The 27,794-nt window shown below is 39.8% G+C and overlaps 1 protein-coding gene across 1 annotated transcript in view; it reads left to right on the top strand.

Moving 5' to 3' along the window:
- Positions 1-24,244, top strand: part of LRRC7 (leucine rich repeat containing 7) — a 379,972-nt gene extending 355,728 nt beyond the window's left edge. Inside the window, exons 25-26 of the mRNA XM_084637479.1 lie at positions 4,132-4,206; positions 24,007-24,244. Of these exons, the coding sequence (XP_084493605.1) occupies positions 4,132-4,206; positions 24,007-24,114 (183 nt within the window). The 3' untranslated portion in view covers positions 24,115-24,244. The remainder of the gene's footprint in view (positions 1-4,131; positions 4,207-24,006) is intronic.
- Positions 24,245-27,794: the final 3,550 nt, after the last annotated feature.

The raw sequence follows: 27,794 nt of genomic DNA, 5'->3' as shown, positions 1-27,794 counted from the left end.
GGGTGGTGGTCTGGGAGGTGGAGAAGATGGGTAGGAGAGCACTGTAGAGGATACAGGGCTGGGATGGATGGTGTGGGGGGCAGGATGGGACGGGGAGGGATGCAGTGAGGGGGATGGGGGATGGGGGGTCTGACAGGGAGGGGAGGGATGCAATGACAGGGGCATTGGAGTGTGGGAGGGGGGTGGGACGGAGAGGGATGCAGTGAGGGGGGTGGGGGTGTAGCCACATTCCCAGCACTCAGAGATGGGGACACACATACCTCCAACTCTTTCTGGAGGAGAAGAGGGCTGGGCAACAGCAACACCTGGTCACCCTAGTTGTAAGGGTATATTTTTTCCAGAACAAACCTAGGACCTGATCCAACTCCTTCTGAAGTAGTTGAAAAGATTCCTGTTGATTTCAGTGGGAGTTGGATTGGTCCGCTAATTAGGAGGATAAATTCACTGGTATTTTAAACAGTAGTAGTATCATAAACTAGCTTCAATTGCCTAGACTTTTGCCTACTCTGCCAAACACAACAGATTCTATCTGTACTCTGCAGATTAATAGTGGTGGAAAGGTCTATAGAAGACTCTGCACAAACTTCCCTATAAATGAGCATGCCTTTTAGTAATCAGGATTGTGAAGTTTTTGGTAATAAACATCTGGATCCATTGCATGTTTACACTAAATAGCCTAGGAGAATGATGTATTTCTTTAGTCAGCAAAATGGGGACAAATAAAAATGTGACAATCAAGGGTTATCAAATTCAAATGGTCTAGAGATTAGAAAGTGGACTCTGAGGCCTCTGAATTAATCTGTGATGTGTACTAAAACTAAGTGGAGCTTGTTACATATAAAGGACTGTAGGTTTGTATATTTTAAACATGGTGTTATCTGTGTTAAGATTAGACCCAATCCTACTGGGTGGCCAGCACCTCATCTCTGCACCCGTCTATGCCCACTAATTTCAGTGTGAGCTGAGAATGATCATCAAATCATAAGATTGGTGTATTTTTTTAAACAAATCCTCATATGTAGCCTTAGACCCCATTTTTTTTAAAATTTCCCATCAGCATCGATTAAAATTGAAAGGAAAATTAATATTTACAGAAAATGTCAAATGCCTTTGAAGGTACCCATGTAATATGGACAGGTTCTAACGATTTTTTATGTTGTCAGTTAGTGAATTTGGTCTACAGGGAGTAGATCATTTTATTCTGTATAACCAATAGACATTTGAACCTGTAGTACTTAAAACTGTATTGGTATTGGTTGAAATGCTGCTTAATATGGTCTTTCCAATGTGCTTTATAACAAATGTAAATGTGACTTCATGTCATGGTTCCTAATTTGGCTTATGATATTATAATTAAATTCTGTATCAGTTGTTTTGACAATTGAAATTCTTCACACTTTTCTTTTAAAAAAGGAACCATGTTCCCTCATGAATGTATCTACATAAGTAATAAATCTGATTCTGTAACAACTGTATATAGCAAAATTATAACCATATTTTTAATATGATTAACAATTGATCAAGAAAAGTTTAAATTGGACCAGAGAATTGTCTTTTGAGAGAAAGTGAGTTAGACTGTCTGGGGTTGCATTTCTACATTGTTATTTCTTTTTATCAAAGGAATTAATTATTTCAGGTTATTTCAAATCATTGCTCTTAAATCCTTACATGTTTTTACTTGAGATCTTCTAAGTGTTTTTAATGCTTCAATCATTATTTGCTTATTTATAATAATTTAAAGGTTATAGTGGGGCTCAACTTCTCTCTCATCGTACAATTCCAATAATTTAGATATAAATACTTCATGTACAGTATTTTACTGTATACCACGTCAAATCAGCAAACTTATAGTACACCATGCTAAAGAATATTCATCCTCATAATAATAGTTAAAATAAGATGTGCTGATGGAGTAAAAGTGTCTCAGAATTGCCTAGATCATCTTGCCTGCTCAGTCCATAATAACCTTAGCCAACAGCAACTCTGAGTGACCTCTCCTTGTCTCAGTTTCCTAATCACCTTGCAGTTATTTTGATGGAGTCCTCAACCCTTTTCCTATGTGCAGTATCTTCTGGACAGTGTTTTTGAAATGGTCTGGCCTCCTTGCCCTCCCCCTCCTGTGTGTTAATCAAAGGTCAGATTCCAAACTAAATCAAGAGGAAGTTTATTTAACCAATCCTTATTTCCAAGCATGACCTATATAACAGAGAGAAGAACCAAAGGTGCCAGTTAAACATAGTAAAAAGATTTAGGTAAGAGCAGAGAAATGGTGTGACAGATAAAGGAGTGCAAACGAAATTATTCAAAGGGGGAGCCAAAGGAACAGAGAAGTAACTGAGAACATAATCCACTCACATTAACATATGGGAGAACTTGATGTCCAGTTGTGAAAGCGGGACAGGCTCAGCAGTAAGGAAGGGACACTCACGAAGGGACAATAGGTAGCTCCTCTTCCAGGAGTCTCTGGCACCCATTGATCAGCTGGAGGCAAGGGGTGCTGAATGGCCAGCATACCCAGTTCCCAGAATTTAACCCATCGCATGAGGCGTGGGTAGTCTCTTTCAGCTCCAGTCCAATATCCCACCCTACCCACCTGAACTAGGAATGGGAACCTGGCCTGACAGATGCTGCTGGTCTAGTCAATCATCTGTTTAGGAGGTCAGGAATTCTTTCTCCCATGCGCCAATTGGCAGAGATCTGGAGAGGTTTTTGCCTTTCTCACAGCACCTTAAAACCACAGTGGGTTAAGTAACTAACTGTGGTACTGGGATGGAGTTGTTTATTTGTCACAACTTGCAGCCGGTTTCCAGTGTGATTAAGTGAATAAAATGAATGGTTCCCAGAAGTAAAAGATCTGGGATTTTGATGATGGGCCTTGGGCTCATGTGATAGGGTCAGACCTTGTGGCTTTCACGGGCTGAGGTCAGACATTGTGTCCCTCGGATTGTGGCTCACCCTCTGCCCCATCATAGGGTGAGGGTGCTCTGACTCAGAGAGAGCTGAGTCCTACCCCATATTATATGGTAAAGAGACCCTGTAACCCCCACACTTGAACCAATTAAATGCCTGATATAGGAGTTACCCTATAAGTCAGAAGTAATGGGTGGATAGTGCCCCTTCTCTTGTTAAAGTTTAATAAAAGTTTAGGCCTGCTGCTTAATTCCATGTATGTACGTCCTCATTTTGCCTCTGTGTCCATGTGTCAAGCCAATGGGGGCTGTGGGAAGCGGTGTGGGCCGAGGGATGTGCTGGCTGAACCTGCAGACACTGCAGGTAAACAAACAAAAGCCTGCCAGTGGCTTTCCCACATGGGCTGCATGCCAAAGGTTGCCAATCCCTGCCCTAACTAATTAAATTGATATCAGCAGAGAAACACCACGAGAGCACAATACAGAAGTGCTGTAACTTGGGACTGCTGCTTAGCTACTTATAAAGTTTTAGCTTTAAAGCATTAACAGGATTATTTAAAGCCTTCAGATCAGCAAACAGGCAGTTGGACAGATTTCAGGAAATGATTATATTGGTCTCTTACAGGATTTTTAGTAAGCATCAATCCTTTAAAGTTCTTTATGAAAGCTTCTGTAATGTATGTAGCCAGGTACTTGCTTGATAAAACAGTATTTCACTGAAGTAAAAGTCTATAATTACTGGTCTACTTCTGTTCATACAAATCTGTATAAAGCTTTTAAACTTGTAATAGGTAAAATTATCAATGAGAGAAACAGTTCTAACACATCTTTGAAAGGTGCATGTGATAATTGGGGTCAAATCTACAGGGTATATTCAGAAAAGCTGAGTACTGGAAGGATTCCAAATGATTTAAAATAAAAATGTCCTATGGTGCATATATAGTTCAACACCATGCTTCTGGAGCTGGACAAATCACTCTTAGTAACTGGTTCATGTATGTATATTTCTAAATTATTATTGCATGGTGACTGGCAAAAGTTTTTCTATTGTTGCACAATATCAGGTCTTTTTAAATCTCAGTGAATGGGACCTTTTAGAAACTGAGCTACATAGAAATGGGGTCATTGCTGAAGTTTCTCCATTTTTAATACAAAATATCAAAAGAACCTTTAGCTAGTGCTTGGTAATAGAATCCTAACCTCTGTTACTTCTGACTTATAGGGTATCTTTGTTACTAGGGTTCAGCCTGATGGACCAGCATCCAGCCTGCTCCAGCCTGGTGATAAGATCCTTAAGGTAAGAGGGAACTATGTTTTTTGTTTAGTTTGTAATTTTAATTTAGTTCTAGATCAAATTTGCACAATATACAAATAAGTTTTTCCTCACTGCCAATTAGTTTATACATTCCCACTTTTTGTTAGCTAATTTATTTTATTAATTTAGTTTATAATTAATTCATAGTACTTTATTTAGGGCTAGATATTTCTCTTCCCTTTCTCAGAGGGAATGGGAACAAACCAGTGTGGAAGGGATGGAAAACATGAAGAAAGGAGACAACTTGTCTCAGTGTCATGCACCACCTTCCTGAGAGCAGAAGAAACCCCTCCTGGAGAAATCTCTGAGATCAGAGAGTGGTGTTACACAGTAGTGGGGCATGAGGTCCAAGCAGCATTCATTCTTCTCTGTGGCTTCTGCTCCCTCACAGGATATAGTGCCCAGGCACAGGAGGAAAGAGCTAATGGCAACATAGAGGAGGCTTCTAGACCCTGCAGAGAATGGTTCAGAGAGAAAGTCTGTTGCCATGGTTGGCTCAGGCTCCATAGGCTTATGCTTTGGATACACAGGATCTAGAAACTGTGACCTTTCTCCCTCCCATAGACCACAGTCTGCTCCTTTTTGAAATGAGCCTGTGGCATCAAGATAAACCTAGTAAACGGTTTTTCCCCTATTGTTTTTGCCCTCCCATGTACTTTTCAGAGAGGGGAGCATTTGGCTCTTCTTTATGTACAGTGAGGTGCCTGTCTCGTTACCTCTGTCTACATGCAATGCACATAGAGCAATAATCAGTTCCGGAGAACAGATTGACCAAAAATAAAGAATGGTCCTCCACACAGTTCTCACACACAGGTAAAACCCTGGAAAAAATAAATGTGCTTGGCATCAAGATCAACAGATTCCAGCTCTGTTAAACTAACAGGATAATACACTCCAGAGGAAAGGCATCTTCACTGGTAATGCCCTTTCACCTGCCCTGCAGAGTTGAAATCATGGATCTATTAGCAGGAATATGATCTCAAGCTATCTGGATGATGTGGGTAAGGATCTGTAAAGGACCAAACTATATATAAACCCATACTTCAAGTGGTAACAGATAGAACAGTCCCATTTATTGTCTTTAAATGCAAAGCAAACAATAGAGCTACTCTGAGATAATAAAAAGCAGTTTTACCTATAACTTCCTAAAATTAATAGTGACTAAAAGAAGTAAACATAGTGAATGCAATATTTTTTACCTCAACAATTGTGCTGTTGTATAAATGAATAACATCATGCTATTTCAGTGTTATTCCTTTGTTTCTTGTATGTGAATGAAAGCAAGAATTTGAACATTTTATTAAGTGGCTGACAACTCGAGTCATGTTTATGATTTTCACATTTTCTTCCAGTATAAGACCAAATTTCTCTGCAGTCACATTTTCACAAAGAAATGTGACTGCAGTACGTTGCCTCTGCTTCACTGTGGGAATATCTTTGAAATACTCTCACCAGAAGAACTGACATCCCTTGTGCTGGAGAACAAAAACATGTGAATGGCCTCAGAAGAAACCTGGGGCCTTTTTTGTCAATTGATTTCAAATGAAAGCTCTACATTTTAGTATGGACTATTTAAATTAAGTCCCCTGGTGTAATCCAGGCAAAGGCAAGGAAAGCTGCCCTGATGGCATTTTAGAAATTCTCCACTGGTGGAAGATCAAGATTTCCCACTCAGAAGTAATGGCAAATAACTATATTTTTTCCAAAAAAGATGCTTTTCTACAGAATCCTGGAAACCATTATTTTTACCTGGAAAATGTATTGTCACTGTAAATGGTATTTTCAGTCAGAGTGAGTATGTGCGTGAGGGAAGAGTGATTATAGCTGTGCAAAAGGTTCATAGCGGACTTTGAAACCTCTTGAACTTATCCTGGGGTTGAGGCTCATTGCATTTTGCAAACTTCTATAATGGGGCAATCTGCGATTACACTACTGTATCATACCTGTGCCTCTGTTCTCCCTTGCACTAGAAAGAATCTCATTGACTTCAACAAGCTTTGAATCAGGCCTTCATTGTTGCTAATTTGTTTGCAGTTAACATACATCTATATGAACTAATTTATTAATGTTATATTATACAATTACTTGTTCCCAGAGAGAAATGAATTAAAGAAATCAGCCAACAAATCTAAAATAAGTGTTTTAAATAAGCAACAGCTAGAATTATAAAGCAGAACATTGAAGTTAGGTTAAATAAAGTAAAGCAATCAAAGAATAGTACAAAAATTAGTGAGGTAAGAATGTTGTCTAAAGTTGCATTAGAATGTTGTCTAATGTGCAGAAACTGTGGGAGTATTCCTGATAGAATCCTTTGTAGTTTGTACTGTTTTATGCAACTGTGGATGATGGATTCTACTATTCTGTACATTATATCATTTTTATCTAGGGTATACAGTTCACACCTAGTTTAATTTCATAATTGTCATGTTATCTCAAATGATTTTTCATGATGTCATACAACAGGGACACTTGTGGACAAGCACTCACAGTACAACATGTTAATGGCATTGAGTTATCTACCATTAACAGTGACATTAGCATGTGTCACTGCTCTAATAAATTGTTCTGTACTTCCTACATTATAGCCTGATAATTGCAGAAGTGCAGTAATTTGACCGACCCCATGAGAGATAATTTCTGGAAATACCTTTGTCACTGGGTTGACTCAGTGCTTTTTAGAATCAAAGCAACTGATTTCAAGAGATGCAAAGGAATGCTGGAGGTATAATAGCAGCAATACGTAATTGCATGGGATGTCTGCTTTCCATTTAAATTATTCAGAATTTTTCTGGTCTGTACTCCTTCACTTATACATCAACAGGCAGGAGTCTTCATGGTATAATTAAATACAGGAAAGACAAAACATATTTATTCCAAATAGGTGACAAGTAATAATAATACATTTACCTGCAACTTTTGGAACTGCATTCTCTCTCTTTAATGCTGTCCATACCGCAAGAGTGAATGCACTGTAACTGAAAAACAATGCAGATGGTTTACCTACCAACCTAATTTATTATACTTTTTATAATTCTGATCTCATTTGGATAGTGACACTCAATTAATTATGATTACTTCGTTGTTTAGAGGGAAAGCAGGTTAGAGGAAAATATTTATTGTACCTAGTAGACTGCAAGGTCTAACAACATGATTCATGGTGGTAGCCTAGAACCAATTTTGCCTGTGAACACCATTCAATTACCGTAGGTAACTGAAAAACAGCTTCAAGTGCAAAACAATTAAAGAAGTGCAACTGTCTCCTATTAGTGAACTACTTTAGCAAAGTTTATCCAGTAAATAAAATAGGATTGCATGTGACCCGTATGTAGAAATGTGGAGAGAAGAGGAAGCACACAAGCAGCCTTTGCTTCCCCAACTGTGCACCCTTAAAAGGTGTGGGAAGAAAGTGATGCTCAGCTCTCCCTCTCCTCTGTGCAATGCCTGGCAAAGCTGTGTGTCAGAGGATGTAAACTGAACTTCATGAAGAGGTATAGCAGCAGTCATAATACCTGCCTCTACCTGGTTGGTGCCGCCACTGGGGTAGTGCCTTTCAGGCACAATTAAGTCAAGGGAGTTTACATTGCTGTTTTGTTCTGAAGAGTGACTTTCTAAAAATGGCATCACGACATTCCAGGTTTATTTCTCACAGTTTCCATATCAAATGTAATATGTTTTTTCTCAGGACCAAACTCAAGCTGGGAAGTATCACTCAAGAAAGGTTTTACTTTTGTATATTATCACCAGTAACAGACACACACTAGGCAAATTATGTCCTCAGTTACCCTTGTGCAACCCTACTGTCTTCCAATTATACGTTCGCTTGTATCTGTACAACGCCACATAAGGCTAATGGGGTTGTGCAGAAGTCAGTGAGTGATCTGACCTGCAGAACCTCTATTACTGATAATGGTGTGCAAGGATGAGAGAACCCAGCTTGTGCCTGAGAGTCCAGGTAAATTTACGGAATTGGCAAAGTATAATCTATTTACTTTTATACAGAGCAAATTCAATTTGGAATCAGTAAGACAGTAACCATGGAACTCCATATGCCAATTTTTTCAGAGTAACTTTTCAGAGTAGAACTGTACATTTAGAAACTGAGTTTTAAAAACCACGATAGTGATTTGAAATAATGATTATCAATCTTAAATCAAAATCTTTGTTATCAATTTAAGGCAGCAAAAATTCCTTAATCATATAGTAAATCAGCAAGGTGCGGTAGTACTCATTGTCTTGCCTCTGATAATGTTTACAATGTAGTTTAGAATTATGGAAATAATAACCTGAATATCTAAATAATCTTAATATTATTGGGTATATAAACTCAATGGTTAATAACTTGACAAACAATTTTAAGTAAAGTATTCCATGACATGTATGTCTTTATCTGTCTCGTTAACCATTTTATGACATTTTCTTTAAGATCAATATACAATTGGAATATTTTGATCAGAAAACTTTGAAAGTACCCGGGTGATAGTGTGGGATATGTGACCTTTCCAGACATAAATATCTACAGCTTTCAGAGCTGTACAAGCACCGGAAGGAAGCAGATCTTGGCACCACAGCAGCCTGGCCTATTCAGAGTCAGTTTGTTGCATATGCTCCAGAAGAACCAGGTCCATGTTGACATGTTAAAAAACAAGCTGGGAGATTTCATGCAGTCATGCGCCCACAGGTTATGTTTCATGGGCATTAGTTCTCTCTTTATGGCCATTCACCTCTAGTAATATTGGAGTAGCTGTCCTGCAAGTGTGGGGACAAATTGGATCCAAACCAAACTATGAACCAAGATTTTATTTTTTAAAAACAAAAGGCATTATTGGATTAAATCTGCTTCTATGTTCGGATCTCACCCTAGTTACCAGTTTGGATCTTTTTAAGGGCTCCTCCCTTCTTCTCCAGGTATAGAAGGGTGTTGTTGGGAAAGGATAGGAAAAGCTCATCACCCTTATCCCCTTGCCCCAGTCACCTGTCATTTTTTACTTCGTCAGCTGTATGGTGCTTGTCCCCCTTCCTGTTTATAGCTCAGTGGTTCCCAAACTTGTTCCGCCGCTTGTGCAGGGAAAGCCCCTGACGGGCCGGGGACCAGTTTGTTTACCTTCCGTGTCCGCAGGTTTGGCCGATCGCAGCTCCCAGTGGCCGCGGTTCACTGCTCCAGGCCAATGGGAGCTGCTGGAAGTGGCGGCCAGTATGTCCCTCGGCCTGCGCCGCTTCCAGCAGCTCCCATTGGCCTGGAGCAGCGAACCATGGCCACTGGGAGCCGTGATGGGTCGAACCTGTGGACGCAGAAGGTAAACAAACTGGCCCAGGCTGCCAGGGCCTTTCCCTGCAGAAGCGGCGGAACAAGTTTGGGAACCACTGTTATAGCTGGTCAAAAACATTGTTTTCATTAAAATTTCACCATATTTATGTTGACATTCCAAAATTTTAAATTTTTTAACCAGTTCTATTCCTAGACAACATCTGGAACAGAGCTGTCAGCTAGAGAAGGCCCAAACTGCACTTTGCAGAGTGACACCTGGTGACTTTATTATTTGGATTACAGAAATGTCTAGAGCAACCCAAACCCAAGATTGAAGTCCTGTTTTGCTAAGCACTACATACACAGTAAAACTGTAAGAAACCGTCCTTATCTTGAAGAGCGCAGATTCTAATAGGCAAAGGCAGACAAAGTATTATCACCCCTCTTCCACAAATAGGGAATTAAGTCTGGTTAAGTGACTTGCCTGTGATCACAGACAGGAATTGAACCCGGATTGCCAATCCAGTATCTTAACCACAAGACCAGTTTGCTTCCTCACAGTGAAATGTTGGTGGATTCTTGGAGCATGCTCATTCTTAGTAGCCCTATTGCCACTTATAGCTAATTAGCTGTGTCAAATCTGAGATATAAATATGTTTCTTACTGTAGGTTATGCATTTCAAGATCTATATAAAGATAGATATGCACCCAACCCTTCTGTGCACAAAATTCTCAGTGCTTAAACCGGAGTCCTGCATGTAGAGGGCTTGCTGGATTGGACTCCTATACACTTAGGTCCAGATTCACAAAGGGATTAAAGTGTCTAACTGCCACTAACTGCTTAATTCCAACATTTAGCTACCACTGGCATTCACCACTTAGCTGCTGCCTAATTCTGTAGGCCTCTAAGTCTATTTTTCTGCCAGTATAGGCACCTAAATATCTGCTGCTGAGCATGTGCACAGCTAACTCAGTGCTGATGTCCAGGTGCCTATCTCATGCCTAAGCCGTGGCAGAATTGTAAAACCAGGCATTGCCCTACCTTTGTCACCTGCAGGGCCTGATCCAGTAGATGTACTCGAAGGCCAGAGGAGGAAGTGATGGTCGTACCTTTATAATCTTTAGCTGAGTAGTTAGCACAGTCACCCAGGATATTCTCTGTTCAATTCTCTGTTCAGATCTCTATTTAATTGGTTATACAAAATGGAACAATTTCAACAGGAGAGACAGAGAGACACTCTGTAATATCCCATAGCTCAGTGATTAGAGCACTCTTCTGATTCAAATTCCTGCTCCACACCAGATAGAAGGAGGAATGGAATTGACTTGATTGACTGCTATAACCACTAGGCAAAAGCTAATAAAGTGGGGAGGAAGCACAAGCACCACTGTTTTTTGTTTTTTTTTCAAGAAAAGGCTTAGGCACCGAACTCCAGGAGAGGGTTCATGGCTCTTAATCCCGAGCAGAGATAGGCATCTCCCTTTGGCCTGGATTTAGGCAGCTAAATTCCTTTGAGAAGTGGAGCTTAAACTGCACCTGTCTCCTCAGCATTTCCTACTGGCTGTGTGAGGCAGCTCCCTGTTCAGTGTGCTGGCTTTTGTGAATACCATTCTTAGGCACCTAACTTTCCGCAGGCCTGGGCACCTAACTTGGGACTATGAATTCCACAGAGTGGCAGGCCACCCAAGCATCACAGTACCAAGTATTGCAAGGCCTAAGTCCCTTTGTGACTCGCCCTTTGGAGAGAGACAAAGTGGGTGAGGTAATATCTTTTATTGGACCCACTTCTGATGGTGGAGGACAAGTTTTTGAGCTTCACAAAGCTCTTCCTCAGGTCAGGTCTGCCGAGAAGAGCTCTGTGAAGCTCAAAGGCTTATCCCTTTCATCAACAAAAGCTGGTGCAAAAAAAGATGTTGCCCCACTCACCTTGTTCTCTCTCATATGCTGGGACCAACACAGCCACAAGAACTCTACCCCTTAAGGTCTGATTCTGCCACCCTTTCTCATGTAGTTTAGTATTTTACGTAAGTAGCCAGAAGTAAGATTGTAGCTATCCGAATGTCAGAGAAATTAGTTCAATTTGTTAGAAATTCACTTTATACCATGCCATCTGCTGTAATTTTATTAAAATGGACTGAAGGCAGTAGAAATTAAACTGTGCTTTAGTCTGCATGTAAGGCAAAGTGTCCTTTTAATTTTTTTAAACATCAATAATATATCATCCAAAATAGCTTAAAGAAATAATCGCTGTGGCTTCTGAATTTTCCAAAATATAAATTGATTTAATATTGCTGCCTTTAAAAGCTGACTTGGCTTTAGTGGATCAGTGAAGAAAACTTGTACTGACACAAAAAACACTGGAGAAAATAATACAGTGACTACATTGTGAATCAATGCAAAGTTGATTAAGTCAGCCCACTCATACATCCCTAAATCTGCACCTAATTAATGGCAGTGCTCTCAAAGTCAGTTTTATTGTCTGAAATATGAACTCATTCAACAAAATAATGTGGAGCAAGAATGGAATGGTCAATGCTTCCTTCATTTTCTCACATGATATGCTTACCCTGTATTATTCTTGATCAAAGAATGTTTTATTGTTCCTGGTTGGGGAGTTTTTGTGGGGTGCCGCAAGCACCTTGGTAGGAGAAAAGTTACGCATTAAAATGTAAGGGCCTGGTGCTTACCTATTTGGATTTTCCCCATGTGGTTAAGGAAATTGCTAATTCTTAGTTACGCAGTTTCCTCCTCCTGTGTTCTTCCATTAGGAGAATAGTTCTTCCATTATCCCCAGGCAAAACTCGAAGAAACTTTGGTCCTCAAAATGTTGTGGAACTCTTTTTCCTCTGCACTGCCACCAGACATCTTCCCTCCCATTCCCACAGCCCCATATTTCCCAAATTCAATTTAATCTCTCATTGGCCAATGCCCCTCCTAATCTCTCCCTGGAGGAGGAGAGAGGGAGGGTTCCCAGGACAGGGGAGGAGCCCTTGAAAGTTAACATAAATCAGTTTGGCTCACAGATTTGGTGTGGGGAGGGACATTCTGTAGGAAGTAGCCAGCTTGCCCCTTTCAATACTGTAGCGGCCCAACCACAAAAAGCATCTGCAAAGGGGCTTCTACCAGGATGTGGAAGGATAGATGGCGGAGTATAGTGCAGAGACTGCACTCTTCCACATCCTTTAGGCCAAGTACTCTGGGATCTGCTACCATTCACTCATAAAAGTGGAGAATAGTGTTGTACTCTGACTGGAAGGAAGGGTCGAGAGTGACATACAGACATGAATACTCTCTCAAGGAGCTGAAGAGAACTTCACTGCAGTAATACAGACTTGGTCACTTTTTTGATGCTCCTTACCTTCCCCAAGGCAGGGCTCTCCATATCCTCCCACACTAGCCCCTTTTAGTCTTCTCCAACTATCCAAACATTTACTCATTACAAGAGGAAACTCTCCTAGCCACATTGAAGGGCCCAAGCATCACCCCCACCACCAACTGAATCTTTCTCTCTCTTTTTCTGAGTCAGCCCTCCTTCCTCTACCCATTTTCATAGAAATGAAGGATTGGAAGGGACCTCAGTGGGTCATCTAGTCCAGTCCTCTGAATTGAGGCAGGACTAAGTATTACCTAGATCATCCCTGACAGGTGTTTGCCTAACCTGCTCTTAAAAACCTTGAGGGACAGAGATTCCGCAACCTCCGTAGGTAATTTGTTCCAGTACTTAACTACCCTGACGGTTAGGAAGTGTTTCCTAGTGTCTAACCTGAATCTTCCTTGCTGCAACTTAAACCCATTACTTCTTGTTCTGAACATCTCTCCCAGTGCTTCAGTTTGGAACTGTACCTCCCAATTTAACTTTCTATTTGAATAAAACAGTTTAACATTGTTTTAAACATGCTTCTAGGACATAAACTTCTCCTCAGTGTGGAACATCAGAAATGAAGACTGCTTACTAGCTGAAATAGATGGAGATGTGGGAAGCAGGAGCAAGTAGCAAAATGACCACTTTAGGGCTACAGGTACTTCTCTCTGCCAAATTTAAAGAGTGAGACCAACAAAAGGCATTTTGGAAAAAGGTTCCACTAGAGAATAACATGGAAGTTAAAATGGGAGGCTTTTCTAGGAGAGAAGAAAGTTGTGTGTGCTATCACTGAACATATGGCCTTTTTCTTCCCTGGCCCTCCGGTAGCATGGGGTACAAAAAATTGTTATTGTAGTATTAGTATTTGGCTTGAATAGCACAAAATGAGCTTTCTTCGCTCATTTCCATCCCAAGGAATTGATTGAAATCAGAGTTGCTAAAAAACAAACAAAGAAAAAACATATCCCCTGAGTGGCAAATTTGAGAAACATCTGAAAATGTGGATGCGTTTGGATCTGGGGTATTGTTTCAATCCATTATACAATCAGATTCCAGGCCCAAATTTTGGATTGTAGTGGGGATATAGGCTTCCCCAGAATTTGGAGGTGTTCAAATTGGGATATTAGGTTTGGGTCCACTTGGGCCTAATTCTCCTCTGCCTTATTTATAAACATTGCAGAAACTGATAACTACTCTCTGAGTATATGATGATATATGCCATCATATGCCAGCAATGCCCCTCTGCCATGTACATTGGTCAAACTGGACAGTCTCTACGTAAAAGAATAAATGGACACAAATCAGATGTCAAGAATTAGAACATTCATAAACCAGTCGGAGAACACTTCAATCTCTCTGGTCACGCAATCACAGACATGAAGGTCGCTATCTTAAAACAAAAAAACTTCAAATCCAGACTCCAGCGAGAAACTGCTGAATTGGAATTCATTTGCAAATTGGATACTATTAATTTAGGCTTAAATAGAGACTGGGAGTGGCTAAGTCATTATGCAAGGTAGCCTGTTTCCTCTTGTTTTTTCCTACCCCCCCCCCAGATGTTCTGGTTTAACTTGGATTTAAACTTGAAGAGTGGTCAGTTTGGATGAGCTATTACCAGCAGGAGAGTGAGTTTGTGTGTGTATGGGGGTGGGGGGGATGTGAGAAAACCTGGATTTGTGCTGGAAATGGCCCACCTTAATTATGCACATTGTAGGGAGAATGGTCACTTTGGATGAGCTATTACCAGCAGGATAGTGAGTTTGTGTGTGTGGTTTTTGGGAGGGGGGTGAGGGGGTGAGAGAATCTGGATTTGTGCAGGAAATGGCCCAACTTTATTATCATCCACATTGTGTAAAGAGTTGTCACTTTGGATGGGCTATCACCAGCAGGAGAGTGAATTTGTGTGGGGGAGTGGAGGGTGAGAAAACCTGGATTTGTGCTGGAAATGGCCCACCTGATGATCACTTTAGATAAGCTATTACCAGCTGGACAATGGGGTGGGAGGAGGTATTTTTTCATATTCTCTGTGTATATATAAAGTCTGCTGCAGTTTCCACGGCATACATCTGATGAAGTGAGCTGTAGCTCACGAAAGCTCATGCTCAAATAAATTGGTTAGTCTCTAAGGTGCCACAAGTACTCCTTTTCTTTTTGCGAATACAGACTAACACGGCTGTTACTCTGAAACCTGATCTCTGAGTATGGTTTTTCAACAAGTTGTGTACCCACCTTATAGTAATTTTATCTAGGCCACGTTTCCCTCATTTGCTTATGAGGATGTTATGTGGGACTGTGTCAGAAGCCTCAGTAAAATCAAGTTGTATCACGTCTGTTGCTTCTCCCCAATCCAGTAGGTCTGTAAGTCTGTCAGAGGACAAAATAGGTACTATGTTTGCTTTCTCCAGTCATCTGGCACTTCACCCATCTTCCATAAATTCTTGAAGACAATCAGTAATGGTTCCAACATAGCTTCTGCTAGTTCCTTAAGTACTCTGGGTGAATTTCATCAGGCCCTGCTGACTTGAATACATCTTGTAAAAAGCTGCATTATTATCGTAAAACCACAGAAAGTTTAGTGGATTTATAGTCTTTTTAAAATGCAATTAACAGTATGAAATTATTCTGGAGTTTTTGTACTCTGAGATTATCAATAAAGTTTAACTGAAATAAATTGAAAATTTAATTCAGGGATTTTAATGGGTTGGTTTTGCTCTGTTTTAATCCATGAAGATGTTTACTGTCTATTGTTATAAAGAAGTCACTCAAATGAGGAAAAAAGATGTACTAATTAATGTATTAGATTAAGGAGAATTTGTCATATGCACAGTAAACACAATAACAGAATTCTCTGGTTTGTTATTAATTCATAGCTGAATATGACTGTTCAAACTTTAAGGCCAGATAGTTTTCTTATGGTTTTGATATGGAGAGTTCTGGGACTCAAGACACCTGTGTTCCATTCCCAGTTCTGTGTCAGACTTCTTTAACTAAGTAAGGCCTGGTCTACACTGGGAGGGGGAGGGGAGGCAAGCTAAGTTGGTCTAAGTTATGCAGCTTCAGTTACGAAAATAGCATAGCTGAAGTTGATGTATTTAGAGCTCTTACCGCGATGTTTTCATGGCGGTAGGTCGACTGCTGCTGCTCCCCCGTCAACTCCGCCTACGCTTCTCACTCCGGTGGAGTACCAGAGTAGATGGGAGAGCGCTCAGCGGTCTATTTATTGTGTCTTCACTACAGGCAATAAATCGACCCCTGCTGGATCGATCGCTCTGGTGGTAAGTGTAGACATGCCCTAGGGGTTGGTCTACACTGGAAACTTACATCAGCATAGCCCTCAGTGTAAACAGCAGTAGGTCAATGGAAGAATTCTTCTGTTGACCTAGCTACTGCCTCTCAGGGAAGTGAATTACCTATGCTGATGGGAGAATCACTGTGGTTCTGTTGTAGCAGTTGATGTGTAGACATAGCCTAAGTCACTTAAACATTCTGTATGCCAATATCACCACTTATAAAAGGGGATATTAATACAGATATCACATGGAACTATTGTGAGGTTTAATTCATTAATGTTTGTAAAGTGCTTTAAGATCCTGAGGTAGAAGGTGCTGTATTGATGCCAAGTGTTAATTATTTGGAGGATGAAAATTCATTTGTTTCTGTAGCTTCCTTTTGGCTTCTTTGTGGAACATTAAACTATATCTCATTATCAACCAGAATTCTCATATCTTTCTTCTGTCACTCATAAACTCATAGATAATTTAACTGCTTATCAGGTAAGAAACATTTATATTGTTATAAAAATGGCAGGAATTTTAATAGATCATTTTAGAATGACTATACTGTAAAAGTCCAGAAAACATGACAAGAAAAATATCTAGTTATCCCAAATAACTTTTGCTTTCATATGTTAGCGTCCTTCAAGTCCAGCAACATCAACATAAAAAGTATTATTTTCAGAGAGCAGCAGGCAGCCAATTTTCATGTTATTTAAGTGAGAAAATGCAGAATGTGACTTTCCCCTGTAAAAAAGTGGAAATAAAAAATAACGCCTCAATTCTTCCCCCTTACACACATTGAGTAGTGTCTTATTCTACAAGTAGTATCTTTGACTTCAGTGGAACAACTCCAAAGGGCTATGGTGGCAGAACCTTGCCCTGAATGAATGCAAACCATCAAGATTATTTGCTACTTACCAAGAAGTGTTTCCTATATTTAATGGGTACACAATACACAGTGATTGGGGAAAGAAAGGCTCGTGCTCAAGTGACCAAACTTTGCCAGCTCTCAAAACAAAATATGGAGACGCCTTGGAGAAAAAGTTGGTTGTGCACAATATCGTCTCCTAAAGGCAGAGTATATATGTGAAACCACTGCTCACAGGGCTCACCAGTCCTTAGGATGTTTAATGTGATGGTGTGATGAGCAGAGTGGAAAAAAGGGGATCTCTACAGGTAGAAGCTGTTCAAGGAGGCTGGGCAAGTCATGCAAATGAGCTCCTGTCCACTCTAGCCCTCTGAGCAGCCTTGTGCAGTTTATCTGGGGCTGTGAGGGTTGCAGGAGTTACATCTGCCATGGAAATGGCAGAGGATGAGACCTTAATCTGCACCTTGCAGTAGTACTAAAGAGGGGACAGTGGTGGGCCTTCTTCTCCACTCCCACAGTTTTCATGGGGAGAAAGGGATATTCAGCTCAGTGAACTTTGTCACTGCTCTGTGGCTAATATAGTATTTACACAGGCTGGGATTTCAAAGGAGTGTAAAGGAGTTAGGTGCCTAACTTCTGTTGAATTTCAGAGGGATTTGGGTGCGTACTTCCCATTAGTTCCTTTAGAAATACCAGCCAAAATCAACAGGGGTTGCAAGTGCTGTGCCCCTTCCAGGATCAAGTACAATATCTGTCAAGATTCCACCAAGGGTAGACAGGGCCAAGGGTCAGAGCAGGGGCAAAACCAAGGCTGGGATAAGAGAGGATTTTGTAGTCAGGTCCAGCCAGGGTTGATACCAAGGGTCTGAGTCTGAGTCAGGTTGCAGGGTCCGAGTCAGGAGGCAAAGTCCAAATCAAGGCAAAGTCAAGCCAGCACTTCAAGAGCAAGGAACAGTTATGACAGCTACAGAAGTTCTATACTGTTGTCTGGAAACTTCCTGGAATACCTCTTGGGTTTATATAGGGCAAGGAGCCACAGGCTTTCTGTCTGTCAAACCCTTGAGACGGAACTTCCCATGGTCTGGGTCCACAGCAGATCATAGGAAGTGAAGCACAAGTTAGTTACAGCTGCCGCTGGGTGACAACCTGGAGCTGCCAGCTGCCTGGTAGATCTACAGGCCTGGGTTCTAGACTCAGACTTTAAGGTCAAAGGGGACCATTGTGATCTTCTAGTCTGACCTCCTGTACATTGCAGACCACAGAACCTCACCTCACCTGTGGGGCCTTACAATATCACTCTATTTCCAAGGTGATTATATGTGCTGTAGTGTGCATTCATCTTGAGACAAATGTGGCTAATCCAGTTCCTCTGAACTAGGAAGTATATCTAACCTGTGGGTATACAACAAACAGTAATGGGTCATAGAGTGGCCCATTTTAGCTTGAAGAAGCTAAAATTCCATCATCAAGCTGAAGGATGGTTGAGGTAATTTCCCTTTCTCTGTTGGGTTTCATCTCACTACTAGATACTGCCCCACCAGAGATTATTTACCACAAGGAATCTTAATACCCTCTGACAAGCCAATACAGGTTATTATATGTGATTGAACTGTACTATCAGAGTCTGAGTTAGACAGTAACTGGGGTCAGGGACTGTCATCGTAAATATTTGTTCTGTACCAAATGCACTGCTGACACTCAGTAAATAATAAGTTATTAATAATGATAACATAGTGGCAAATTATCCAGAACCCAGCCACTATGCTTTCCTTTTTCAGATTTCAGAACCTGGCCATTGCTTAAATTCTGGCCAACAAACTTGGGATGGATTCTTGGTAAGTCTGCCATTGAATTAGACTTGATGAGGATTTTTCTGTAAAGATGGTATAAATGGTGAAAAAATGTTATAAAACTTATTTCTTTTCATTGCAGATGGCAGTGAGAACACATGAAGAGGCAGATACTTCCTGATCCCATTTCAGAGTCAATCTTCTGTCCTGAAGAAATATTGTATAACACAGTCCATTGTAGAGCATGTTTAGAATGTCTGAGGTATCAAAAGTGAGATTTTTGTGTGTGTATTGAGGAAGCTGTTTAGCTCACCCCATGTAAAATATCTTGGGTCTTTGCAAAAACATGCATGCTATGTGACATGGCCCATGAATGGGGAACATTTCTCCTCAAAACATTGAATTTTTTAGGAATGGTGCGGAAATAATGGCAAATATACAGACCCAATCTACAGAAGTTCCCACTGAGTAAATCACGTTACAAATGTTTCAGGGAAAGATTTTTGGGCCAGGGCTAAAGATACCAGGAAACCACATGCTTTGCAGGTGAAGAACTGCTAATTCCTCAGAAATGTCCCTTCTTTTTCAAGGCCATTCAGCTATAGGGACTTTGGAATGGATCGTATTTAATTTCTCAGTACAATAGCTCCCTATTAATTTTCAACATGACTAGGTCAGAAAAATCTCCAGAGCAACAGCAACATGAAGTGTGTCTTTTCCATTTTCTCTGGAGTCCTGACTGGGAGCAACTGAAAATATCCATTCAGAGCTACAGTGCTTCATGTCCTACATATGAAGCTTGTGAGTGTTCATGGTCTCTTGGCTTCCAGTCATGGCCTCCAGGTTAAAAATATCTCCTTCTTAACTGCTGTAAGGAATGTGACTCAGAATGAAATGTCTTCCTTCAGATAAGACTGAAGGATTTTGCTGTACCTTCTGAAGCAGCAACAAGCATCTGAATCAGAAATGATGGTAAGAAAGGAAAACTGTAGCAGGAGCATAAGTGGAGATGAGTCTTCAATTCCTTGGCTGATTTTTCTATGCTTTTTGTTTCCTTTTGTGGTGCACTGAGTCTCCAAGCCTGTTATGCAGTTCAGGTGTAGAGGAATTTCTAGTCTGCTTATGCAGTTGCCTTCATTTGACTTTACATTGGGCATTCTGAAGCTCAAAGGTTGCTCTGTAGCAGATAAAAGAGGAGGTCTCCCTTAGAAACAGAACTGACAGTTGTCAAAGAATTTAGAATAAAATAGCGTTACTGGATCTGATTCCCACTGCCTATTTCCTTGTGTAGTCAGTTACTGCTAGGCAAAATGCATGTAAAACTATCAAATCAGAATTCTTGTCTGACATTTGGTTAACATTTTACACCCATTTTGCACTAACTTTATGGAAGTGCCATTTTCATGGATGTAAGATTATTTTTTGGGGTCTTGAATGATATTGGTAACAAAATAACACAACTCTGTAAACTACCCATTGAAGTAAACTCACTGACCTTTAATGCCTAGGCTACATTTGGAAAAAACCTGTTGGGATTAAATCATTTATTCCTGATTTTTATTTTATTTTATTTTTTTGATAACTGATTTGATACTTCATTCAGTAGAAGCTGTAATATAATACTCTTCCTCAGTGAAGAATTACCCTCTTTCAAAATGGTTGCCATATCTCATTGTTCTCAGTCAAAGTAACACTGCAGTAACATCATGGGTGGGGGAGAAAAAAAATTACTTTGTCATTTACCATCTCTTTAATTTCATCTGGGCTATAGACACTAAAATGCATTAATCTTAATTGCATGGTCATCACTGTAGGACAGAGTTAAGGTTGTTTGGGTGGTCCTCACTGTACAATTCTATACTTTAATATGTTTGGATCCATTTTAACTTTAATCGTAACTCTGAATTTCCTGGATTTGTAATTCTTGTTTTGTTTTTATTTTATTGGTTGGGGGGGGGAGATAATTAAAACATCCCTGTAATATATTTTCACAGTAAATTATTGATATGTACTCTCAACCTTGCCTCCATCTTAACATAATTGTTTGTCTAGAAATTAGATCTAAATGACTATGCAGGGTACAAGGCAATGGAGAGCAAGGCCCATAAATCCTAGATATACATGGATTTAATAGCATGTGTTACAGAGTGTGGGGGTGATACAGCACATAGGCTGAAAGAAATAGAGGATTCCTGATTGTCATTTATCCATATGTTACCTAACAGAGAATTTTCTTTCCAGTTGTGGCCTGTTTCAGCTGCTCTGGAAGTGTAATGTGGGGTATACTGGCACCCTGGGAAACACTCCCTCTCTAAAGAGGGTTTCTCCAGTGACTAGGGCTGGTCCTATGCAAACCTCACTTGCAGAATCCAGCATCTTGTGGCTAGGAGTGCACTGTTCTTTGGCTTATTCTAAGTGAGTAGAACAGATTGCAGGAAGCTGTGTGACTGTGCTGTAACAAAGATCAGCTAATGAGGTCGCTGTGTATAACGCTAGGGGCCAAGGAGGCCCCAAACACAGCCCTGAATGCCAGAGTATCCTTTTGGGGGTTTACTTTTTGGAACACAAATGAATGCCTTTGAAACCTTTTTCTGCCTGATATTTGTACTGTTTCTCAGTGCTAAATTATATTACTGTATGAAGCAAAACAAAAATTAATAAAAAGAGTTGCTCTTTACTGTAGTGTTGTCTTTCTTTTCAGCATGGTTCTGCCTGTTACTTCTTTACTTATACCTTTAAAGTACATGTACATAACTGTTGTGGCTACTTTGCTGTTACTACATGGCACTTTCCCTACCTTCTGTTTCCCCACCATGAGGAGTTTGCATCCTGAATCCTTTGCATCCATTACGCATTAGTGTGTTGATGAAGATTTCAACTGTGCGGTTGCCTTTCAAATGAGAGATTCTTTTGGTTCATGAAGAACAGAATAAAATGGACTCTTTCATTTATTCACCACACATAGGGGCCTGATCCTTTGCTTTTTCAAGACAATGGATGTGTTCAAGTAGAACAGGATCTGAACCCACATGTAGCTTCTTCAGAAATTGCAGATCCGCTCAGATATTATCATTTCTTTATTTTTAATTTATGAAATATACTTCTCCAACAAAATTCAAACCTCTTTACAAAAATGAAAAAACAATGAACAACAAATATCAGAACAAAATGTATTTCCAGCCCAAACCGCTTGGAACCTGCCTCTTCAGTCACCTCTCCTATCTTTGACAAAAGCCCATGAAAACAGATGAGCCTTTGTACCTTGGACTTGCATAGACCAAGAGTGGAAGATCTTCCATCAAGAGGTCCTGTTTCTTGCCCCTAGATATTCAAATTTAGTGACTTAGTAAAATTGCCACTACTGATGACAACTTTATGCAGTGTTTGTGAAGAGAGTTGTATGTGTGAGAGACATCATCATTTGGAATTTAGGGACGTTAATCCTGACTTAGACTGATGTAACTAAAAGCAGAATTTGGCCCATCTAGTTCACACCAATTCTGTAGAAATACAACATTTTTTTCTTGGGATTCATAGTCATCACCTATTATTTTTAAAAACTTAATGAAATCCTCATGTTTTTATAAGTAATCAATTCATACTTTCAAATACCAGACCCCTATCACATCTACCATTCAGCTTTCTGTGGTGGGCCTGAATTCAGTGCAGTTACTCCTGATTTTTCCTAATGTAAATGAGAACAGAATGTGGTCTAATACAACATACATATAATTTTTTGTGTGTAATTTCTTGGATGCAACAGAAGATATGATTAAAACACTGGCATACAGGAAAAAGTGCAGTGAAGACATTCTCCTAAAGAACATGTGAGCTACAGCATACCAGCAGTCAGAAGCGGATAAAGTACTTGAAAAAATAACACAAACTGAAATAATCTACAATTACACATCTTCTGGACATAACATGAAAACATCAACAGGTGTAGCCTGAAAAGAGGCAAAAATTCTGTGGCCCCAAGAACTTGCAGCAAGAGAGTACTGTGGCATGTTAGTCATGTGAAAGAATGCAGGACTAAATTAAAAAAAAAATTCCTCTGGACTGTTGTTGCAAGTTGGCAAGGTCCTGCATACAAGGGAGTATATGTGACTGTGTTGTGTTGGGGCCACGTTGTGACTGTTGTCTGTAGGAGTATGTGGAGCGATCATACACCTGGAAATGCTTATGTCATGTAATCAGTAGTCTTATGCTTTGGCACATTTACCTTCAGTAGCTTGTCCACAAACTGGTGTTGTCTGCCCCTATGGTGATATGCCTAGACTCAACTCAAGAGCTGGATCTTTGTGCTTCTGAGGTGGGAGTAACAGGTCTGTCTGCTATGGTGTCTAGATACTACAACAGGCAAAGTAGAGATTAGATAGAACTAGATGTAAGCAACTTGCTCAGCAGTTACCTATCCTCCTAATACATAGTTACCCATCTGTCATTTTCCCCGTCATTGTGAACTTTTCTGTTAGTAGTTAATGATGCATTAGACAGAATTAACTTCCTTGGAATTTTCATTTGGAAACTACAGGGATTAACACCCTATAAATTGCTAAAATTATTGATAGATTCAGAGGGCATGCTTCCTAACTAAAGGACTCAGCCTGCAGCCCCTCTGCAGCCCCTCTGCATGCAGAACTCCCAATAGCCTCATTTAGGAGTTCCACACAGTAACTTCACCATCTGGCTATCACTGCAGATAGCTCACTCTTTATTCAACTGACCTATCCACTTTGTCCATATAGAGTCCTTCCCTGAGTGTTTGCTGTGTTCTGTCCCTTCTATTACTGCTACACGATGGTACCATAACACGTACATACTTGGCTACACCTTCTGCTTGCTTGGAGACCTCTGAAACTAACTTCTTACGCTTTGTCAAACTATGCTTGCTGGGGTAACATCTACTTTATGTATCCCAAGATTAAATCTATACCTTTGATGGTCCAGTTAAATCTCTAATTTTATAGCTCTACTGTTGTGTAAGATACTGTTATAGCAGGATTTTTTAAAAAGTTATAAGAAGTGAATTGTTGCACTATTATTATTTAATTAGAACATTATTGTTATTCTCTTCAAGGTATGGAATCACATTTCCACCAATCAAAAGTAATCAATGTTCTTTTTAATTTTTGAACCATCAAGTTTCTTTTACCTTAATTTTCAGCTCTCCTCCAAAAAATGAAAAAGTGCTAAACATAACTTCATTTGATTGTTTCCTGTTTTCATTTGTGTGTTACAGGCAAATGGACACAGTTTTGTACATATGGAACATGAGAAAGCTGTATTACTACTGAAGAGTTTCCAGAATACAGTAGACCTAGTTATTCAACGTGAGCTTACTGTCTAAGTATTTTTTATAAATAGTAAACATATGTCTAGCCAGATCTAATGTTCAAACAGAAATTTATACGTAGGAAACAAATTTTGCCAATTGCTGGATCAATGGCAAACATTAGTGCCAAATGTATAATACTATATGTTAGTACTGCGCCTCTTGAAAAATGTTAACTATATAAATATGATGTTCATGTGGTTATGTATTAGTTTTAATTGTCAGCCTCTGGCTGTGCATTGGTGCAGTTTCTTTTTTAATCAAGTTACTTCTCAAAGTGGATTTCATATAACTTCAGAACACAGAAGCACACAAAAGCTCTTTATGAATTCTGCTGTCCATCAAAAATACTGCCTCAAAGTTGTATATATCTTTATAAACAAAAACATATATTGAGCTGTAATTCCCATAAAATATTTCTATCACCAGTGGTATACTAAAAGATTATAGAGAAAAATATTTTCATAGACACCACTAAGAAAGTAAATATTAAATTTGAACTTTAGTATGTTGATTTTTTCAATGCAAATATATATGCCTTATAGAAGTAACTGTACAAGTACAGTATTTAGTGCTGAGTCCATACTAATTAGCTGAATTATTGCAATACAGCGTGAAATACTTCATAAATTATACTTTCAAGCCTGGGACCTACACATAATAGTCTAGGCAAAAATTAATTGCTTTTGTCTGATCCTTTTAGCTGATTACCTGTAAGCTTGTGAAACAGACAAGATAATTTTAGATAGTGATGTTCCTCAAATAAAAGCAGTGAGTGGTGGGTGGCAGGAAAACCTAACGCTTTATTTTTGTGAATGTTTTAATTTATTTAAAATTATAGAACCTTTTCAGTAAATTTTGATCCCAATACTCCCACCATCTTATTCTGAGCCAGACTAGAATACCGCCGAGTAAGCATGGCCAAATCTAGCCCTTTGTGGGCAGCAGTCCTATTGAAATCAGTGGGACTACTCAGAGTCAGGTACAATACATCGCTAGTAAGACTAGATGACATTTAAAATATTTTCTCTCAGAGGTGTGCAAAATAAATAACAGTAGGTAAATCTTAGAACTGTGCTAAGGGGACAGGAATAGACACAGCACAAAGCTACAGTACATTGGTGTTAGTTCAGTAATCGAAATTTTAGTAATTCCTCTGGCTGACAGCATGGAAAATCAATTTCTGTGCCATGGATAAGTCTACATATATTGGGTCAATCCTGTTTCTATTGAAGTCAATGGTAAAATAATTGTGACTGCTAATCGCAGCAGGAATGAGCCGCTTATGAGAGTTTTTGAAGGAAATAAATTGAGTATTGGTTTTACTAAACTTGAACATTTTTAAAAAACACAAATCACCTGAATTGTGGCTATTGTAGATTTTAAAGGTCACTGTCAAGAACATTTTAGTTAATTTGAGGTGTTTCTCTATTGCCTATGTAATACCAACAGACCCCGGTTGTTGACAGGCAGGATCGAACTGGGGACTTCTGGAGCTTAATGCATGAGCTAAAAGTCAACTCCTCTTAGCTAAGGCTGTAGAGCAGACTCAATCTCTCTCTCTCTTTAGGTGGTCTTAGTGCCACCAGCTGGGACAGAACATCACCCCAGGAAGTGTGTGGGTTACACTTACACTAACTAAAGTTTTCCTTCTCCCCTCTGATTAATTTACATATTGACTAGTTTTAGTTTAATTGAAAAATATAATTAAACTGCTTTTTTTTTTGTCAGTTTATGTAATGTCCTGTCTACTATATGGTCTTCTGTTGCTCATTAGATATTTGAGGTGGGGCTCGTTCCCTGATGAATGTTTTGAATTGTCTTATTTTGATTTCATTTATTTTCAGCTGGTATTTTGCAGCTGTTGCTATGTGACAATATGGTTGGAGATTTGGTCAGTCAGCTTCATCACAATGACAAATTGTGGTTCTGAAGGAATTGGGGACTTTGGGTGCATGGGAATGCAGGGTTAGGGCTTTTGTTTGTATTTACACATTTCCTGGTTTTAAAATGGTGACTGTTCACATCCCCTTTATTGTTTGCTTTCCACAAACATGAATAATTACATTTTTCACTGCAAAACTGGAAAGTTTATTCCAAACCTGCACATGTAAGTTCTCAAGAAAACAAATGTTCATTTTGTACAAGAAATTATTCAGGAGGCAGAAATACATGTAACTTATCTGACTATAACTGATCCACACCGCGCTAATTTTAAATATTTACACCCAAATAGTTTGACTTTAGTTATTCTTTCAGCTAAGAGTACAGAGGAGATGTCAAATTCCTCTATTTGAAGATATTCAGCAAATACATTCAAATTAGTTATTCAAGGTAAATTATTTATTCATTTATTTGTTTCAGCCCGTGGTGCAGGAATGCAGCATCTTTAACAGTGTAACAGCTGCAGAATTGCAGAGGCCATTATTCAAATTCTCAGCATCATCAGCTATCCCTTTCATAATAAAACAGTCAAGAGATGCTCACATCCATTCTTTATGTGAAGAAATTCACTCAGTGTAAACACACTAAATGTAATACATTCTAGTCATTCTGTGGGAATTTCATTGTAATTTATTTGCATAGCTCAAATATTTCTCTTGACTTCTGCTTCTGTTAAGAAAACTGAGTAAATAAAAAGTTAGTTTTGAGTCACGTTGTAACATTACCTACTACAGAATGGGATGCAGCCAACCATCCGTCCCCTAAGCAAAACTAGAAGACAGACTCCTGAAGCATGTTGCAAAATTAATTAACTATTAATTAATTAATTGTAGGCTTTTTTTTTTTTTAAACAGAGACAAGTGGGTTGACAAGGGTTCTACCCTATGGAGCCTACAAACTACACAGAGAACATAACAAAGAAAGATGTAATATAACAAAAGCCACGTGATCTTTAGTGTGTTGTTTGTGCCACATTTTGTTCTGATGGGTTTCTGAGGTCCTCTTTTTATTACATACACTGATTATGCCAGTGTGGTTTGTAAGCCTGAGTGGTACAAGATATTGTGGCAAGATGGCCGATTTTAGTCTGGTGGGTCCTGGGCTTTTCTTGGCAGGGAGCTAAGATGCCCCCCTTTGCGCCTGCTCTTAGGCGCCAAGGGTCCCGCTACTAGCCCAGGAAGGCAGTAGAGGAGGGAGGCGGGGGAGGGGTCTGAGTTTTTTCCTCGCTCTGAGTCCCAGCCTCTCTCAAGCCCTGTGGGTTTCTTACCCTCGGTCCTTAGATGCTCAGGGGGAAGGGAGTCTCCCTGGCCTGCTGGGCAGGGTCTCCCTTACTCCAGTTCTCAGATCTTCCAAATCTCACAACACATCTCAGTGAGTGGGTCCTCCTCTTCTGGCTGCCTGAGGCAGGGGGTTTTATTAAGTTCCTAACAGGGCCTTAATTGACTGCAGGTGCTCCAATTAACCTGCAGCCACCTTCCCTAGTCTACAGGGAACCACGCCTTAATTAGCCTTGAGCTTATCTATCTAGCACTCTCCCACTGCTCTTTGGCCCTCCTGTATCACAATATACAAGTAGCTTTTTTGTTCTCCCTACCTCTCCTCTAGCTCTTTCTTGTCCACTGTATATTTGGCTAGGTCTAGATCTGCATTTGGAGACTTTAACTTCCCCCTTAATTAATGAAGTCTTTGTTGGGAGTAAAACTAGACATTCCAGTGGAACCTCTATCACATTTAAGCCTTATACTGCAGAT

Source organism: Lepidochelys olivacea (assembly GCF_965140295.1).
Source record: "Lepidochelys olivacea isolate rLepOli2 genome assembly, chromosome: 8".
Taxonomy (NCBI): Eukaryota; Metazoa; Chordata; order Testudines; family Cheloniidae; genus Lepidochelys; species Lepidochelys olivacea.
This window is presented reverse-complemented; position numbering and strand designations above follow the sequence as displayed.